This window comes from Myotis lucifugus, unplaced genomic scaffold (genome assembly GCF_000147115.1).
Source record: "Myotis lucifugus unplaced genomic scaffold, Myoluc2.0 scaffold_327, whole genome shotgun sequence".
NCBI classification, from domain to species: domain Eukaryota; kingdom Metazoa; phylum Chordata; class Mammalia; order Chiroptera; family Vespertilionidae; genus Myotis; species Myotis lucifugus.
In genome coordinates this window covers 293,088-312,506 of record NW_005871375.1, presented here as the reverse complement: position 1 = coordinate 312,506, position 19,419 = coordinate 293,088, and the positions used below count along the sequence as shown (strand labels likewise).

The following is a 19,419-nucleotide window of genomic DNA, read 5'->3' as shown; positions in this document are numbered from 1 at the left end:
AGGAAGAGACAACTGTTAATGTAGACACCCTCTTAAAGGGGCAATGCACAAAAGCTGTGGAGCCATCCACCTTGTGCTCTGGCAGAGGGAAGGCAGAGTGGACTGGAGCTGTGTGAGCAGAAGCCAGTGTTGGGGGCTCTGGGTTTAGACCTCAGAAGGCAGACACCCTGGTTTCATATGCTGAGTCATTCCCTCACACTGTGGAGGTCATCTATCTCATGCAGACAATTGCTATCTAGGCTGTTTTGCCTGGGGAAGACAGGTTACCCACCTTGGGAAACACCTTGTCCCATGGTGTGGAGTTGCTGAGGCCCATTAAGAGACTGAGAATAACAATTTGCCTCCAGGCAAAGCAAGTGCCCCACCCTATGGGAAAAACTCTCACACCTGTGTACAATTGCCTGAGGGCTATTCAAGACTAAATCCAATCAATCTGCAAGAGGAGGCTGTCTCTGAAGGCATTGAGTCTTTGTCAGAAACAACAATTGAGCCCTAGCCAGTTTAGCTCAGTGGATAGAGTGTCGGACTGTGGACTGGAGGGTCCCAGGTTCGATTCTGGTCAAGGGTGTATGCGCAGGTTGCAGGCTCAATTCCCAGGAAGGGGCATGTGGGAAGCAGCTGATCAATGATTCTCTCTCATCATTGATGTGTCTATCTCCCTCCCCGTCCTCTCTCTCTCTCCCCCCCTCCCTTCCCTTCCTCTCTGATATGAATAAAAATATATTAAAAAGGAAACAGTGGTTGACACTGTCCTAACTAGAGATTGAAAGGTGTATCAGATCTACTTAAAAATCACAAACCCAAACAGGCATCCAAAATGAGGAGAAAAAGAAATAACCTCCAAATGAAAGAACAAGAGAATTCTCCAGAAGAAGACATAAATGAAGTGGAGATAGAAAATTTATCTGACATAGAATTCAGAAATCAACAAATGACAAGTGCTGGCGAGGATGTGGTGAGAAGGGAGCCCTAGGACTCCCACTGCTGGTGGGAATGCAGACTGGTGCAGCCATTATGGAAAACAGTATGGAGTTTCCTCAAAAAAATTAAATATGGAACTGCCATTTGATCCAGTGAACTCACTTCTAGGAATATATCCTAAGAGACCCCAAACACCAATCAGAAGAATGTATGCACCCCCATGTTCGCAGCAGCACAATTTAAGATCTGGAAAGTGCCCATCAGTAGACGAGTGGATGAAAAAGCTGTGGTACATTTACTGGTTCACCATGGAATACTGTGCAGCAGTAAAACAGAAGGATCTCTTACCCTCTGAGACAGCATGGAGGGACCTAGAGAGTATCCTGCTAAATGAGATCACATGATCTCACTCAGATGTGAAATCTAATTAGCAAAATAAACTGATGAACAGAGAGAATCCAGAAACGTGGAAGCCTGGAACAGACTGTGGACTCTCAGAGGAAAGACAGGGGAGGATGGGTGGGTGGAAGGTAATTAGCCAAAGACCTTATATGTATATATGCATAACCCATGGGCACGGCCAATTAGGTGGTGAGAGCCTGGGGCAGGGTGCAGGGGTGGGCTGGAGGGTGTTAATGGGGAAAAGGGGGACATATGTAATACTTTCAACAATGAAGATTAAAAAAATAAATAAATGAAGAGTATTCCAAGATAAAAGAGAGTGAGAGAAGCAATGACCTGCTTGCACATAATTTGCAGACCTTCTGTCTAGACCCCTGACTCGGCCCAGGAAGGACCTGCTAGCTACCTTGGATACTCATCAGCGCGTTCAGTGTCCCAGAAACATTGCCTTTTGAGTCTCCCCCAAAAATCAAGAGCCACACACAAGTGGATCTGTGCTTTGCAAATCTGTTTTAACCCTGTGAGAATGCTTACCACTGAGATATTGCAGGTGACGAGCTAACGAATGCACACAAGATTAACGAACTTAAATGACCCACTAAGACTGCAAGCAGCCTCTCCTGGCGCTGAGAAGGGGAAGCGGAAGCGCACGCGCCAGTTTAGCGCAGCACATCCTCCCTCTGCAGGCGATGAGCGCCAGGAACTGAACAGCCCTGCTGCATCGACGCCCTCCCGCGGCCAAGGTTTCCGTGAGGGAGCTGGGGTTGTAGTCGACACGTGTAATAGTCCTTTCCCTTCATCGTATTCTGCATTCTAGACTGAACCCATAAATAAAAGCGACTGCACTGCACTAGAAGTTCACTAGGGTTACATGTGAGTCAGCGTAGCCGTCTGTTAACGCTCACGCCCTTGTTCGTTAACTTTCATTCTTAGTAGTTATAGGCCTTTGAGGTCATTTCATTATGTCCAACCAGCAAGGGTATTTGCTGCAACTTCAAAAGGCGTTGTCTATGAAATATCTACCAGCAGCATCACAACCCGGGAGACACCCTGTGCGTCTGCCCCAAAGTCTCAGCATCTTAGAAGAAAATCTTATACTTCTCGCTGTTTTTATTGGTTACATTCATTTATCACATATTTTTACCTGAGCGTAAACACTGAACTTGATCAGAGCTTTGCTATGATGACAGGTTTCGATGAAGCTCAGTGAGAAAATCTTATCCGTGTTACAAATTCCTCCTGATCTGTCATCAGGCATCTTGGGTTACAGCCACAACACCTGATAGAGTGAAGCCTTTTGCCAACAGGTCAGACTGTTTCCCTAGTATTTCTCTCTCAGATATACCGAGAGCACCTATTTCAAAGAAGCAGGAACAGCAGCAATTCTGGACTCCTCGGCAGGGTTAAGCAAACAGAAGCAGTGGTTTAAAAAATACAACCCATTTTTATACTTCAAAAAATAACTCAAATAAATTAATTTCTTAAAAAGTATAGAAGTCCTGCAGGTGGCTGGGCTGGTTAGAGCATCACCTGAGAGTCCACGGCAGTAGGTTCAATCTCCAGTCAGAAGCAACCAAAGTCCGCGCCAATAAGTGGAGCGAGGAGCTGGTCTCGCTCTACCTCCTCCTTTCCTCTCCCTAAAGTCTATACCAGGGGTGGGCAAACTTTTTGACTCGAGGGCCACAATGGGTTCTTAAACTGGACCGGAGGGCCGGAACAAAAGCATGGATGGAGTGTTTGTGTGAACTAATATAAATTCAAAGTAAACATCATTACATAAAAGGGTATGGTCTTTTTTTTTTTAGTTTTATTCATTTCAAACGGGCCGGATCCGGCCCGCGGGCCGTAGTTTGCCCACGGCTGGTCTATACGTTCAAAGCAACAACAACGCAGAAGCAGCGGTACCCACCGTAGATCTTCTGGATGCCCTGCAGGTCGTCGCTGGGGAGCTGGAAGCTGTCGGTCTCCATGTACTGGTAGAACGGGGCCATGATGGCCGTGGGGTCGTTGGAGTGCTCCAGGCCCAGCGCGTGGCCCAGCTCGTGCACGGCCACGAGGAACAGGTCGTTTCCTGTGCGGCGAGAAGACAAGGCTGACTGAGGAGCACCCAGAGCAGAGCCGGGCGGACACTCGAGTCCTCCACACGCACCCAAGAGCAATGGGGGCATTGTGACCTCAACTTGCTTTCTCCCTGGACGTCCTGCCTGTGCTGGTTCACAGGGGGTGGGGAGGGGACTGCGCAGGACGCCACATGCATGCAGGCACGGGGAGGGGTGGACAAGGAAGGAGAGCTGAAGAGAGCGCCGCAGCGTCAGAAACGGCTGCTCCTGCGTAGGGAGGTCGGGCTCTGTGTCGGCCTGAACAGCCTGCGACGCAGGAGCCCTTTGGTGAGCCCCCTGGACGCGGTTCTAACAGACACAGAGAGCAGGGCAGCCGCGCCCGCGGCAGCAGAGGAGAAAGGGAGGCTCCTGGACAGGCTGCCCTGTGCCCAGTCACCCTTGTGCTTATGGAGCTGCAACTAGAACTCGGGTCATTATTGATGTATTTTTCCTGCTTACATTATTTTTTAAAATTAAAAAAATTCTGTTCCAGTTGACATATAACATTACATTAGTTTCAGGTGTAAACACAGTAAACTGACATATAATTTACTAAGTGATAAGCCACTAAGTCTAGTGCCCACCTGGCACCGCGGAGTTGGCACAAGATGACTGAGCATGTTCCTAGGAGAATGCAGGCTGTCATGTGAAGACGTATTCTTCCTCACTGACCTAGAACGTGTGCAGCCTCGCCGTCCTGGTAACTACATATGCTCTGTGACTACAAACTCCAAGCAATTCATAGAGGAGCTGATTCCATCCTTTAAGTCAGAGCAAATCTCAGCCCAGCCCTGCAGTGCTGAGGGCACAGCAGACTCCACGGCACAGGCTGCGGGGTGCACTCATCCCTGGTTCACGGCCCCTCACTGTTCACTGCATGCCTACACGCTGCAGGCACTGCTCTAGGCCCCACTGACACAGATGAGAGCACATCATACAGAAACCCCTAGCCTCACCAAAGTTACATTCTAATGGGGGAGACTGGAAAGAAACAGGATAGGAAAGTAAGGCATACAGGTGTTACACAGTGACATGATAGAGAGAGACGTACAGGTGTTACACAGTGACAAGACAGAGAGATGTACACGTGTTACACAGTGACATGATAAGGGGAGACGTACAGGTGTTACACAGTGACAAGACAGAGAGATGTACACGTGTTACACAGTGACATGATAAGGGGAGACGTACAGGTGTTACACAGTGACATGATAAGGGGAGATGTACAGGTGTTACACAGTGACATGATAAGGGGAGATGTACAGGTGTTACACAGTGACATGATAGAGAGAGACGTACAGGTGTTACACAGTGACATGATAGAGAGAGATGTACAGGTGTTACACAGTGACATGATAAGGAGAGATGTACAGGTGTTACACGGTGACATGATAAGGAGAGATGTACAGGTGTTACACAGTGACATGATAAGAGGAGACAGGCAGAGGCCGGGAAGCTGGAGGGCACATGGAGCCAGGACACGCAGAACTTTGGACAATGGTGACAGATGGCTTCTAGTCTGAGTGGTGGGGCCCTGCACGCTCTGAGCAGAGTGGGGACCAGCTGGAACAGACAGTGACCAGGACTCTGTGGGACCCTTGGGAACCAGAAGCAGGGTGTGCCAACCTGGGACGTCGGCGCCAAGATGCGGGTGACCTGGCCTGAAGCAGGAGTGGCGGAGGCCGAGGGAAGCAGTGACATCCTGGGTGTATTTGGAAAGGAGGACGACAGGGCTGCTTAGAGAACAGAGTGCAGGTGCGAGGAGAGAAAACGGGAAACAGCCCAGGCGAACTGCTCCTGTGTGTGTGTGTGCGTGTGTGTGTGTGCGTGCACATGTGTGTGCATGTGTACATGTGTGTGTGTGTGCGTGTCTGTGCGTGTATGTGTGTGTGCGTGCGTGTGTGTGCATGTGCGTGTTGGTTTGCTTGGTGAGGGTGAGCGTGGGCAGCATCACCAGCAGCTCATCCGAGTGTTCAGTCTGAGACGCCGTGGGAGTGGGTTCTGATGACGTTGCAAGGAAAGGCACTTCCTGAGACTCAGGGCGCGTGATCTTTATTCCCATGGAATCGAACGCCTGGCCCCTTTCCCCCGTCCTGCTGTGAAGAGTCCAGCCTGTCTCGGGCAGGGCCGGATTAGGCCACGGCCACTGTCTCTGCTCCATGGGAAAGCCCATCTAGCCCAGCACGGTGGCTTAGCGGTGCTCCCGCTGCCGTGCATGGCGTGTGGGGTCTGCCGGGCCGGAGCCATGCAGCTGCTACACCACAGGGCTGTGGAGGTGCACAGGCGAGTGCGGTCACAGAGCCAGAGTGCAGGGAGCGGGAGCGAAGAGAGGGGCTTCACCGATGAGCCTGCTTGCCCTCTCCAGCCAATTCTTTTTTCCAAGTTAGACTGACAGCAGCACCTTCCCCGCCTCACCCCGACTTCACGTCATGCACCCCTTGTGCTTTCTTCCTGTTATGAACATTAATACACCGTCTAATTATGCTGATAACAGCTCCACCTCTGACAGGAAGGAGGGCAGCGTGCAAGGGCCCAGTCTGGTCGGTGGTGGGAGCCCTGGTGGGCCCTTAAGACTCTTCTGAGGCTTCACTGTGCTGAGACAGGAGGTCCTGACTGAGAGGAGACGACGGAGGCAGGAGCGAGGAGAGGCCAGGCTGGCGCACAGGGTGCACGGGCTGCGGAGAGCTGTCACCGCACTGGCGCTCAGGGACCGAAGGGAGAGGGCGTCGCTGTGCGGAGGTCTCTCCCAGCCTCAGCCCACGGTGTGTGTGCGACATTGGGTGACAACTTCACCAGTTTTGGTATCAAGGTGAACAGGAAAGGGAGCGAGAAGAAAGGGGCTGTGGGTATGTGAGGGAGTGACTGCTCGCCGTGCATGTATGTCCCACAAGGCAGGAAGCAATAACACTGTGAAATCAATTTAAGACCAACTCCCACATTCTGATGTCCAAGGATATTTGTATCACGGAGCAAGAGAGTGAGCGGGACAGACGCTCAGCGGTGGTCAGAGCAGAGCCTGGGAATGGAGACTGGTTAGACTCTAACCGTTAGAGCAATGCCAGGGGTTCCAGGTGAGGATGCCCAGCACCGAGAGGCCAGCTCCAGATGAGCATCAGCATCACCGAAAGGAGATCCTGAAAGGATGTGAGGGGCTGGGGTCAAGGCTGCGCTCCCACTGCCTGCCAGGGAAGCCCACATCCCTCAGCGAGGCGACCGGGCCCTCCTCGGGCCAGCCTCCTCCCAAGGCCACCTCCACCTCCGTCCAGCACAGGGCATGTGCTTTTCAGTGTGCAGGCCTCTGAGCTGTCTTCCTGGGGGGACCCCCTTTGGTGTGCTGGAGGCAGACGGAGCAGGCGATGAGATGCACCAACGCCCCCCTCTCTGCGGAGCCTCCCGGGTGCGTGACCCGCGCAGCTTGGCCCACCGCTCCTTCGGCAGCCCCTCCTCTCAGCACTTGGCGCTGACTGCATCCATTCTTCAGCAAATCTTCCCCATCTACACTGAGTTCTTTAAGGACCGAAATGCTGCAGTTACCAAGGCCAGAGTGCTCACGCAGACCTGCCGGCCCGAGCGAGGGTCCATCCCCACGAGGGAACGAGCGGGCAGTTTGTGGGGGGAGTGCTCCTCAGCGTTTGAGCACTGCAGGGTAGGATGCAATTTCCACCTGGACACGGGGCAGGACTCCTCCCCCAGCTCTGCTGAGGTGTAACTGACAAGTAAATCGGACCACATTAAAAATGCACAGAGTGGGGATTTAATACACATGTGCTTGGAACGGATTCCCTTCACGGAGCCAATGAACACACCCGTCACCTCGCACATCCACTTTCGTGAGAACCTCGTTTCTGCTCACGTTTCGATTACACGACAGTGTGATCACGGCCACCACTAGGTTTTTCGCCAGGTCCCAGGCCTTCCCGTCCACAGCTGAATGCGTGGCCCCTTCGCCAGCCTCTCCCTCCCACCCACCCAGGGTCTCTGACTCTCGTGCAGAGGACTGGAATGGAAAAGAAGGATGAGAGACTGAAGAGGCAGCTGCTCTCACTTGGCTTCAGACAACGAACTACAGTGCCTGACACGTGTCGGCAAATACCTGTGGTCACAGGTAATACAGGGGACCCGTCCAGAGGAAATGCCTGGGGGGCGAGAACGGTTTGCTTTCACTGACTGTTGTGGAGGAGCTATCATGGGGATGGTCAAAGGTCACGCAGGGGAAATGAAAAGGCACAGGACTGGCCGGCCGCCATGGCTCAGTGGTTGAGCATCGACCTATGAACCAGGAGGTCACGGTTTGACTTCTGGTCAGGGCACATGCCTGGGTTTCGGGCTCCATCCCCTGGGGGGGGGTATAGGAGGCAGCAATCAATGATTCTCTCTCATCATTGATCTTGCTATCTCCCTCTCCTTCTCCCTTCCTCTCTGGAATCAATAAAAATATATTTGCATTTACTGAAAAACAGGAATTTTTTTTTCTAAAGATGCTACTCTGAATAAGAAACCAATGCAATGTGGCTACTGGGGTCACACAGTGAGCGTGTTCCAGTCACAGACGGAGACACACACACGAGGAAGGAGGGACACTTAGGAAGGTGGGGAACGAGGCGTGTGTTCACGCGTGCAATATGGGAGCAGACCTCAGGCGTGTCCATAGGCATTCGCAGCTGAGAAGGCAGCGGAGAAAAGGAGCCACCGGCGCTTTTGGATGTAGAATACAGAACACAGACTCAGCATGAGCACCTTTGGGATTTCAAACCAGATGCCTTTGCTAAGATACACATCTGACATCACAAGACATCAGGGACAGAGCCGCCCGCCAGGCAGCCAGGGAGTGTGGCTGCAGGTGCTCCCGTGGGCTCCGGTCAGGGCCGTCCTCCACCAGGCACACCGAGGACCAGACACGGATCTCAAGCAGCCGAGGACCCACCAGGGACCTGAGCACAGACCGGGGCTCCCGGGACCAGAAAGAGCCCGGTGACACCTGAGCTCAGTGCTGGCTCCAAAATACCTGTGGGCACTCTTGCCTGCTTTTGGCCACAGATGCAACTTCCTGGTCAGAGCCTGTACAGGGTTACACCTTGTTTTTATTCTTCACCTGCACAACCTCCTGCCTGTGCACCCGCTCCCGCCCACCCGCTCCCGCCCCAGCGAACAGGTGCGTGGAGCCTGGCTCTGGGTCGGCCTCAGGACCCCTGCACGGTTCTCACAGGAAGACAGTCTCTGAGTCACATGTGGTTCGTATATTTGACCAATAAGAGAACCAGCAAGTGAAACAAGTACCTGCAGCCGGTCCTGCATTTCAGGGACCTGCTCCCCTCAGGTCCAGCCAGTGCTCCGTCCACCCGGGTCCCAGGGCGGGCGCTGCTCGTCTAAGGAAAAGCGAGGCTGCAGGGCACTGAGAGATCAACAGGAACCGCCGCTCGCCACGGCACTGTAATCAGAAGCCGTGGCCGAGAGCTCGGAGTGTCACTCTCCAGATGACTGGCAGGCACGTAACTAACCCTGCACCACAGTGTGAAGGGAACATTGTTAAAGAAAGTGCCGCCCTGTGACTTGAATTCCACTAGAAACAGAAGTTGCTGTCGCGTGATGAGCTTTAGAGAATTAAAAAGCGCCAGACCGCTTTCCTCGGGTGAGGGTCACAACGGCTCCCGGGGCTTAGCACTGCACCCCAGGTCTCGGTTCTGCGCTCGCTGATGGGGGCACCCAGGCCAGGGTCAGCCTCCGGCTCCCACGGGAGGCCGCTGCTGCCCGCGCCCGGCTGGGCTGGCAGCTCACTGGCATCTCTGATCTCCGGGTCTCTGTGTGCCCTACAGTCTCAGAACCCCGGCTGCGTCCGATGAACGGTCACGCATTCACTATCACTTTCGTGTCATCATTACGTCTACGTTCATCCAATGTTCCTTCGCCATCCACGCATTTCACATGCTGTGCCCTGGGAGGACCACATAAGCCAAGTATTAAAAAATGATGACGCAGCGCGGCCGGAGTGGCTCAGTCGGTTGGAACGTTGTCCTATGTGCTGAAGGGTTGCCGGTTCGATCCCGGGTCAGGGCATGTACCTGGGTTGTGGTTTGATCCCTGGTTGGGAGCGCACAGAAGGCAACCAGTCAATGTTTCGCTCTCTCTCCCTTCCTCTCTCTAAGCATGTCCTTGGGTGAAGATTAAAAACAATGACTATCAATATTCATACATAAGAACTGTTATAAATAATTCTAACGTGTGTGATCCCATGAACCTGCTCAAACACTGGCTCTCAGCGGCCCCACCCACTCGGTCTGCTTTCTCTCGCCTCATTCCTCGGCTCCCTCGTCCCTCTCAGCTCACTGCCAACCTGAGTTTTGAATTTCTCATTTCCTTGCTAATATCTTGACATTTTCTGGCATTAAAATATAAGGAAATCAAATACCCATCTAATAGGTCTTCCAAAAATCATTAAGTTTTTTCAAAGGCCTACAGCCATGGAACATTTAGCACTTAGAATGGGTCAGCACGATGCACACGCCCGGCCTGCACGCGAGGAAGGGGAAGCTCTGGGTCATGGAGACCCGAGCACCTGTGTGCTTCCTTCAGGCTCTGGTTTGATCAAAAAGCCCATGTTAGTGACGTCGGGAGGGCTGAAAGCACACAGGCCTGCGGCACGGACAAGCCGGAGGCGCCTGCGCCGGCGGCCACGGCCTATTTTGGAACATACGCCGGGTCCTGCAAAAGGCTGGGTGTCGCTAAGCCTCTTCCTCGTCTACTCTCTAAGTCTGCCGTTAGGATGGGGAAGTCAAACTGGGGGATAAGAATGAAAAAAAAAGAAAATTTCCTTTTTTAAATAATAGGAATGCTTTTATCTGGCCATGATTTATCCAACGTGTTCTGTATTGAAACCTCATTCTTTTAATCCTCACAGAGGGTGTTTCTATTGATTTTGAGAGAGAGAGGAAGGGAGAGAGAAACATCGGGCGGTGGCCTCCGTGTGCACCCTGACCGGGATGGAACCCATAACCCAGGTCTGGGCCCTGCCTGGGAATCCACCCCGCACCCTTTTGGTTACAGGACAACGCCCAGAACGGAGCCCCCTGCCAGGCGAAGTCTTCTTTCTTAATGAGGGAACAGAAATGAACATGCTGGGTACCCACCTGCCCAGAAGGGAATTCTCACAGGACCCCTTGAGGTGATGGGGTTACCCCCAAACAGCAACCGAAGAAACAAAGGTTGGAGAAAGAACTTAACGAGCTGGGAAGTGGCACTGCACCTCGGAACCCAGGTCTGTTTAAACCCGAAGCCCCATTTCTGTGCTGAATATGACCCTCCACGAATTACTACCTGCCACCCCCCCAAAAACACAGACTTGTCTGGAGTAAGTGTCATCACCCAAACCGAGGCGGGAGACGTCACGGGGGCTCACGGCACAGGAGGCACAGGCGCAATGCTGACTCCGAAAGGACGGCACGCCCCCCACCGTTGCTCAGGAGCTTTATTTCCATGGCTTTCATGACAAGCAGTAAAATGTACCGTCCACGCACGTCCAGCGGGGAACAAAAGCCATCACAAGAGGCAAAGGGTCGCGGGAGCCCAGCCACATCCGCCCGAGGCACCTGCCGTCAGGTCACCTGGGGCGTGTGAAACCTCACCACCACAACACCCCAAAGGGTCCCTACTAACTACAGTGCGGTCACCTGGGGCGTGTGAAACCTCACCATTGCGACACCCCAATAGGGTCCCTACTAACTACAGTGCGGTCACCTGGGGCGTGTGAAACCTCACCATTGCGACACCCCAATAGGGTCCCTAATAACTACAGTGCGGTCACCTGGGGCGTGTGAAACCTCACCATTGCAACACCCCAATGGGGTCCCTACTAAGGACAGTGCGGTCACCTGCTACAAACTGCCCTCCGTGACCAGGCCCCCCTTCCCCGTCCTCCCAGGGACACCTTCCCTACAGCTCTCTCTTCCCACCCGGCTCACTGCCTGCCCTCGGCCACACTCCTGCAAACCCCTGCCACACAGCTGCAGGCATGCCCTCCGCTTCCCTTCCGGCCGCTACGGGGCAGTGCCCCCTTGTTGTGGCCCCGCCGCCCCGCTCAGTGCCTGCCAGGAAGAAGGAGTTCGACAGGAGTGACCGCTTTGTCCCAGCCCATCACTTCCTGTGCAGGCACTTACTCAGGGACCGATTCGCAGAAGCACCCAGACCTTCCACAGCCTTCCCCTGGCCATGCTGCTCTGCCTCCTGGCTTCCTAGCAGGCGCCTGCTCCTACACAACCTACCTCCAGCCGTGGAGGCAGGCATCTGCCCGTTCCCCCAAGTCAGCCACACACCCTCAGTTTTCAAAAAGTAGAAAATGAAAGATTTTCTATGTCTGTAAGAGTGAGTGTCAATACTTGAAAGCCCTAAAATATGTTTTTTTAGAGTTGCTTTTTGTAAAAAACTTCAAGAATGACATTCTAGTTATTCACTGCTACCAGGGCTGAGCGAGGTGTCTCCTTTGAGGCTGGGGTGTGCCTCCGGGAGGCCTGAGGCCAGAGTGCCCTCCAGCGAGGCTCACTGGCAAACTCGTGCTGGTGACTGGAGAAGTCCCTCCTCCTGGCTCTCCATACGGCCTGGGCTTCTACAGAACAGAGTGATGGGGCTCTAAGGCAAATATCTTGAGGAGGAAAGATGGAGAGAGAGAGAGAGAGAGAGAGAGAGAGAAAGAGAGAGAGAGAGAGAGAGAGAAAGATATCCAATCGTGAGTTCTTTGCATGACCCAACAGCACCACCACATTCTACTCATTAGAAGCGATTAATTCAGTGCCCCACAGCCACTAGAAAGGAATCACACAGCTACAAAGGGACAGTGTCTGAGTGGTGTGTGGACACATGTTAAAAGCACCGACGCTAACACGTGCCTTAGTTGAACTCAAACTGTAATTTATTCAATTACGGAAACCAGGAAGATAAAATTAATCTGGTTGCCACTGTTGCTGTGAATATAATTCCACTGACTTGATTTTTTTGATAAGATACTGAAATATAACGAAGTTCTTTGTAATTTACACTAATAAAAGACAAAGATGCTAATTGACTGTACCTTTGCTATGCCCTAAGCCACGCCCACCAGCCAATCAGAGCGACTATATGCAAATTAACCCAACCAAGATGGCGGCCGGCAGCCATGGAGCTGGAGCAAGCAGGAGGCTTGGTTGCCCAGGCAATGGAGGAAGCCAAGCTTCCCGCCAGCCCTGAGCCGGCTGAGGCCTCCGCTCATGGCAACAAAGTTTCAATTATAGAAGACAAATAAATCCCAGATACCTGCTTCCAGCCAGCCTCCACTGGGAGCTTGGGTGGCTGGGGGTTGTGGCCAGCCTGCAAACAGCCATCAGCCCCTCACCCAGGCTGGCCAGGCCCTCCTATATAATAAAAGGGTAATATGCAAATTGACCCTAACAGCAGAACGACTGGGAATGACTGGTCACTATGACACACACTGACCACCAGGGGGCAGACGCTCAATGCAGGAACTGCCCTCTGGTGGTCAGGGCGCTCTCACATGGGAGGAGCTCTGCTCAGCCACAAGCCAGGCTGATGGCTGCCAGTACAGTGGTGGTGGTGGGAGCCTCTCCAGCCTCCTCAGCAGCACTAAGGATGTCCGACTGCAGTTAGGCCTGCTCCCTGCTGGCAAGTGGACATCCCCCAAGGGCTCCCGGGTTGCCAGAGGGATGTCTGACTGCCAGCTTAGGCCCGATCCCCTGGGTGGTCATCCCCTGAGGGGTCCCAGACTGTGAAAGGGCACAGGCCGGGCTGAGGGACCCCCCCAAGTGCACAAATGCACAAATTTTTGTGGACTGGGCCTCTAGTCTATATATATATATATATATATATATATATATATATAAAAGCCGAAGTGACCATTACGACCAAATGACTGTAACGACCGGAATGACCAGTCAACCAGTTGCTATGACACGCACTGACCACCAGGGGGCAGACGCTCAATGCAGGTGCTGCCCCTTAGTGGTCAGTGCGCTCCCACAGCCAACTTCCCACAGCCAGCCAACATCCCCCAGTCTCTCCTCCCTCCCCCCGGCTGGGAAACCTCCCACAGTCCCTCCTCCCATCAGGAAGGCCCCATCCAGCAGCTGGCAGGCCCCGCGGCTGGCCGGCCCTGATCAGGACTGGGCGAGACAGCCCTGATAGGCCCTGATCACCAGTCAGGCCTAGGGACCCCACCCATGCACGAATTTCATGCGCTGGGCCTTTAGTATCTATATATATAAAATCCAAGCGACCGAAATGATAGAATGAGTGGAATGACTGTAACAACCAGAACAACCAGTTGCTATGACGCGCACTGAGGCGGCCAACTGGCCCGATTGGGACCCTGAGTGGCCCCCCATAACCACCGCAGCCCCTCCCCCTGGCCAGTCAGGCCCCCGGATCGGACCCCCCTCTCTGATTGGGGGTGGGGCTAGCTGGCCAACCGCCCAAGGCCCCTCACCCCTACTGGCCTGGCCCTATCGGCCCCTGTCAGGGCAGACCCGCCGGACCCCACCTGTGCATGAATTTGTGCACTGGGCCTCTAGTTTTATATATTCTTCAAAAGGCTTAATAACCTTACTGAGTGCATTTCCTAACATTTTGATGAGAAGGCACTGCTGCCTGCAAGAACTCAGAAAACCAATTATTTCACATCAAAAACTTTGAAGAAGAAAAGGCATAAAATGCTGCCTGCTAAACCACATTCAGTGTTTGAATAAATTAACGAACACATTTGCATACTTTAATAGGGAAATTTTTAAACTCTGAAAAGACAAAAGAGTGAATATACCATTTGAAAAGTCATCAAAGTTAAATACCTCATAGCCTGGATAGAGGGGCCCGGGCCTGGGCGAGGCTTCAGAGCCGGGGGGCCGCCCCAGCAGAGCCCACCAGCCGGACGGCTAGTGGTGAGGTCCCGAGCCCTGCCCCCAGTGAGCGTGTCCTTGTGTGTACACAGGCTGACCATCTCCATAGTCGCTTTAACATTCCCCTCTTCCTATGTCACTTGGCCAAAATTATACTTTTCCTTCAATTCTTAATTCAGATGCCCTTTTTTTGCATGAAAACTTCCTGACGGGTAAGATTCGATTTGGGCTTCCGTACTCTTTGCAAGACCCATTTCTGATGATGGATCTTAGTTATGTGCTATTTGATACATGGAAGACAACATTACTAGCATCTATGCAAATTATGAAGCATGATACTAACATAGTCCTAAAAACCACCTCCCTTTGGGAACCCCGCCATCCTCTGCCCCATCTCCTGGTACGCTGGTCCCTATCCCGTGCCCCACCTCCTGCGGCTGGTCATCACCCTGCAGCTGTGACATTCCCCCTTGCTGTGAGAGGCATTTCCACGGCTGTCTCTTTTATTGCCCTTGTTTTTGAACCTCAGAACAAATGGAATCACAGTATGTCTTGTCTCCTGTAACTTTCCTTATTCACTCATCTTTCTCTCAGAACCGTCTATGTTGTTGCTGGTAGCAGTCATGACACATTTTCCTGCCATTCGGCGTCCCACGTGTTCCTGTAAACTCTCGGTATATATTAACCTCCTAACACAGACCTGTGGGTGGTTCTGCTTCCTTTGCTGTTGGAAACAATGCTGGTGTGAAAAGACTCTGCTGGTGAACAAGGGCACGACTCTGGTCAGACGACCAACGCGTCAGAAATGAAACCCGCGAATCCTGGGCTCTGCCCCTCGTCCCCCAGGGCACGCATGTGCTAGACAGTGGGATTTTGTTTTTAGGAACTTTGCTTTGGAACTGGCCCATTCAGTCTGTTTACATTCATGGAGGTTAATGATCTGTTTGGAATTTTAAAATTATTTTATTCTGATCTTTTTAATTTGTTCTGTTTTATACCATTATTTTTCTTTTCTTGACATTTTAAATGTATACTCTCCTTAAAACGTATTTTTTATTGGTTATCCGTAAAGATTGACTATGTCCACTTGAAAACATGTAAGATTTATTCCTTACCCTGACTGTTAAACAATATAAGACTTTTAGAATAATGTAATGCTGTCCATTCCTTCCCTGGTTTACCTGTTATTACTGTAAAAGGAACTTCTGTCTCTTTTTAACTGCACAGATTATACATTATTATCTTACTAGAGGCCTGGTGCACAAATTCATGCACCAGTGGGGTTCCTCGGTCTGGCCTGGGGGATCAGGCCGAAACTGGCTCTCCAACATTCCCTGAGGGGTCCCAGATTGCGAGAGGGCACAGGCCAGGCCGAGGAATCCCACCAGTGCACAATCGGGGCCAGGGAGGGATGCGGGAGGTTGGCCAGCTGGGGAGGGCTCCAGGGTGTGTCCGCCCCATCTCGCTCAGTCCCAATTGGCAGGACCCCAGCAGCAAGCTAACCTACTGGTCAGAGCGTTTGCCTCCTGGTGGTCAGTGCACATCATAGTGAGCAGTTGAGTGGCCTTAGAATATCATTAGCATATTATGCTTTGATTGGTTGAATGAATGACTGGACGACGACCAGACACTTAGCATATTAGGATTTTATTATATAGGATAGATAGAACATTCATTAATTTCTTTGATCAAAATTCTTCCTTTCATTGAAGATTATTCTTACAGGCTCCTTCTCATCCTGTACTACTTGTCTTAGAAAGCCTCTTATACATGTTAAACGAATGGTCAGTTTTCTCATTTTTTATTCTTTTTATCCTAATCCTTGAACAACAGTTTTGTCTGGTAATTCTAGTTGTTTTCTCTTAGCATTTCAAAATATTGCACTGCCTTCTGGCTTCTGTGTTGTTTGGTAGTTTCTTGGTGGCTGTAGGTGAAAGGTCATCCTTGATCTTTATCTTTCCTTATCTGTCTTACCTGCCAGCTCACCCATTCACCATTCACGGGGTCCCCAGGAGTCAGAGCCAACTAGGGGGCACATGACAACCAGCATGTGTTCATATTTATTCATGAATCTGATTGCATTAATTAATTTTACAATGAATGCAGTGACTCTTTTGAACTGCATACTACTGGTCTGAATTTAGAACGAGGCATTTTTGCTCTTCTGTGGTGGCTTATCTCTGTCACTTTAATTTTTCCACCCTCCCCTCCTTCGGGAGAACCCATAATCACAAGCTGGATTGATCCCCGCGCCTTCTGTTCGTAGTCCTGAACCTCACGTCATTTTACCTTCCCGCGCTCTCCTGGAAACGCTTGCCTAGCTCTCCTTCCACACGACAGGCTCTGGTGTTGGAGTATAACAGGCTTTCTTTTCCTGCTCCCAGCGAGCCTTTATGGGCATTCTGAGTTGTTTCCAATATTGTTTTCTTTGTTCACTTGAGAAAATATTTCAGCGATACATTTTTCTCCTAAAAATGGAAGTACTATTCCACTTCCCTGATTCTTTAGGACTGTGTAATGGCTTCATTGCTGTTGTTGTGCTAACTAGGGAAACCTGGGCAAGTCACCAAACTTCTGGTGCCTCAATTTCCTTGCAAAATGGAAATAATTGCACTTCCTATTTTATAAGTCTGTTGTGAGTAATGCATGAGTTAAATATCTAAAATGAATTCACAGAGCACCGGGGACATACCAAAAGCCCCATTACCTCTGGGTCTTCATGTTATTTGCATTTTACTGTTTTCTCCTTTCACAGCTTCGAATGAGAGAGACAACCAGCAGAGAGGCTCTGTCATTGTCTCTGGACTTGCCTCCTTTTCTCCTGCATTTGGTCAAATGACCTTTCAATGAAAAAGGTGGAGAGCGGGCTGAGGGGTCAGGCTCACAGGCCCGCTTCCGGCAGGACACACCGCAGGGCTCACAGCTCTCCGGGGCGTCCACTGCTGGCAGCTGTAGTCCACGTGGGCTGCATGGGGCTGTTCCTGCTCCTGTGGACAGGTCTCACCAGCTGGGGAGGAGGGACGCTGTGGCAACTTAAAGTTTCAGCCCTGGCCGGTGGCTCAGCCAGTTAGAACAGCATCCTATGCACCAAAAGGTTGCCAGCCTATCCCTGGTTATTTATGCAATCAACCAATGAATGCATGAATAAATGGAACAAAAAATCTCTCTCTCTCTCTCTCTCTCTCTCTCTCTCTCTCTTTCTCTCTCTCTCTCATTCCAGCGGGGCCCCTGCAGGCAGGCTGATGCCCCCACATTGGCCAGGGTCAATTTTCTTTATTCCGTCTCCTGATTCAAATGCGAATCTCTCCCAGACACACCCACACAGACACACCCAGAGGTATTTACCAGGAACCTGGGCGTCCCTTAGCCCAGCCCAGTTACGAGTAAACGTAACCATCACATGATCACATGGAGGTAGTAGATTTAAGTGCTTGACATCCCAGAGGAAATCCAGATCAACGTTTCTCTTTTCCTGGTGTTTAAACAGACACCATCAGAGCACTCATTGGCAGGGACTTTTCTGACAATAAACACAGCCAAAGGCACGCATTCTTCCTGTCACTAGAACTGCAACACAGTAAAATCAGATCTGCCTCCAGACACTTCTCGGTCACAGTTCTATGCCATGTCCATAGGGAACTTCTGCTGAGAATTACCCATTTGAGATCCCAGGACGGGGACAGACACCTGTCTGATTAGGAAGAGGCTTTGTGACAAGCCTGTTTACATGGATAGCGCCCTTTAAACTTCATACCGTCGCCAAGGAAACAATAGATAATGACTCGCAGAAGGAATCTTCACATTTCGCCAGAGGTAAAATTTCCATCTCGCATTCAGGCAATGGATACTTTTCAAAAACCACATCACAGTAACATTTCCTACTGGGAATTACTGTGCATGCTTTGCTTAGCCACTCCATAAAAGATTTTTTTAAAAAACTCTTTCAGAAAAGGCATTTTTAGTAGGAGTGTGTGTGTGTGTGTGTTTGTTTATTTATGTTTAATGTAACGATTGCATAATGTACTTAATCTTAATGGGCTTTAGGTTGGGTTTTCAAAAGGTATCATGAGTATGAGCAAATTGATGGTAAGGTGGATAACAATGAATGAAGAGTTACCGGCAGCTTAAGACACTGTTTATCTCATTTGAGGTTGATGGGATTCAAATTGCTTTCTTAGCTGAGCAATATGCGGTGGAAAAGGAGCCGCACTTAGGAAGCTCTCCATTTGCATTTCTGCTAAATTACTCTGCTCTGCTTTCTAAGACAAGTAACTAGGACCGTGGCCTGCAAACTGCGGCTCGGGAGCCACATGCGGCTCTTTGGCCCCTTGAGTGTGGCTCTTCCTAAGCCTTAGGAGTACCCTAATGAAGTTAATAACAATGTACCTACCTATATAGTTTAAGTTTAAAAAATTTGGCTCTCAAAAGGAATTTCAATCGTTGTACTGTTGATATTTGGCTCTGTTGACTAATGAGTTTGCCGACCACTGGACTAGGAGAGAAAACTATGTTCCAGGGAAGTAAGCCAGGGGCACGGGGACTGGACGAAGGGATGTTTATCAGTGAAGACGTCAGAAGCGCGCCTCCCGTTTTCCTGATACAAAGGCAATCAGAGTTGGGATCAGCGCAGACAGACACTGATGCTCCCCACGCTCACCAGCTCCCACAGGAGCCAGAGGCAGCCCTGAGATAAACAATCCACACTCCCCAGACCCACCCCTCCTGCCCTGCTGCTGTCAGGCGAAGGTTGGAATTTCAATTAGCATCAATCTCCATGTGTTACATCTTGAACAGTCAGTTAACTGCTCCCTAATCCCTACAATGTGAAACACTATTGTTTTGCAAAGGCATTTCCTTTAAACTCACAGGGAAAAAAATTCCTATTTGACCAGTAAAACAATATTTTTCTCCAAATAAAACACTAAATATTAAATAATTGCTTTGTTTTGGATTTTAATAATAGGCCTATTTACAAAAATTGTTATACTTGGACAGTACAAGTTCAGAGGCAACTGAATGTGTTCACGTAGAATCGGAGTCAACAGCCCACTGGCTGCACTGGACACTCACTAGTGTTTCAGAATTCTTCCCACATGTGTATTCCTTGGAAGACTCCTTACGTCATA

At 50.9% G+C, this 19,419-nt stretch overlaps 1 protein-coding gene across 1 annotated transcript in view; it reads right to left on the bottom strand.

Moving 5' to 3' along the window:
• Positions 1-19,419, bottom strand: part of MMP16 (matrix metallopeptidase 16) — a 145,024-nt gene that overhangs the window by 34,700 nt on the left and 90,905 nt on the right. The window contains 1 exon segment of the mRNA XM_006100708.3: positions 3,233-3,394. Within this exon segment, the coding sequence (XP_006100770.1) occupies positions 3,233-3,394 (162 nt within the window).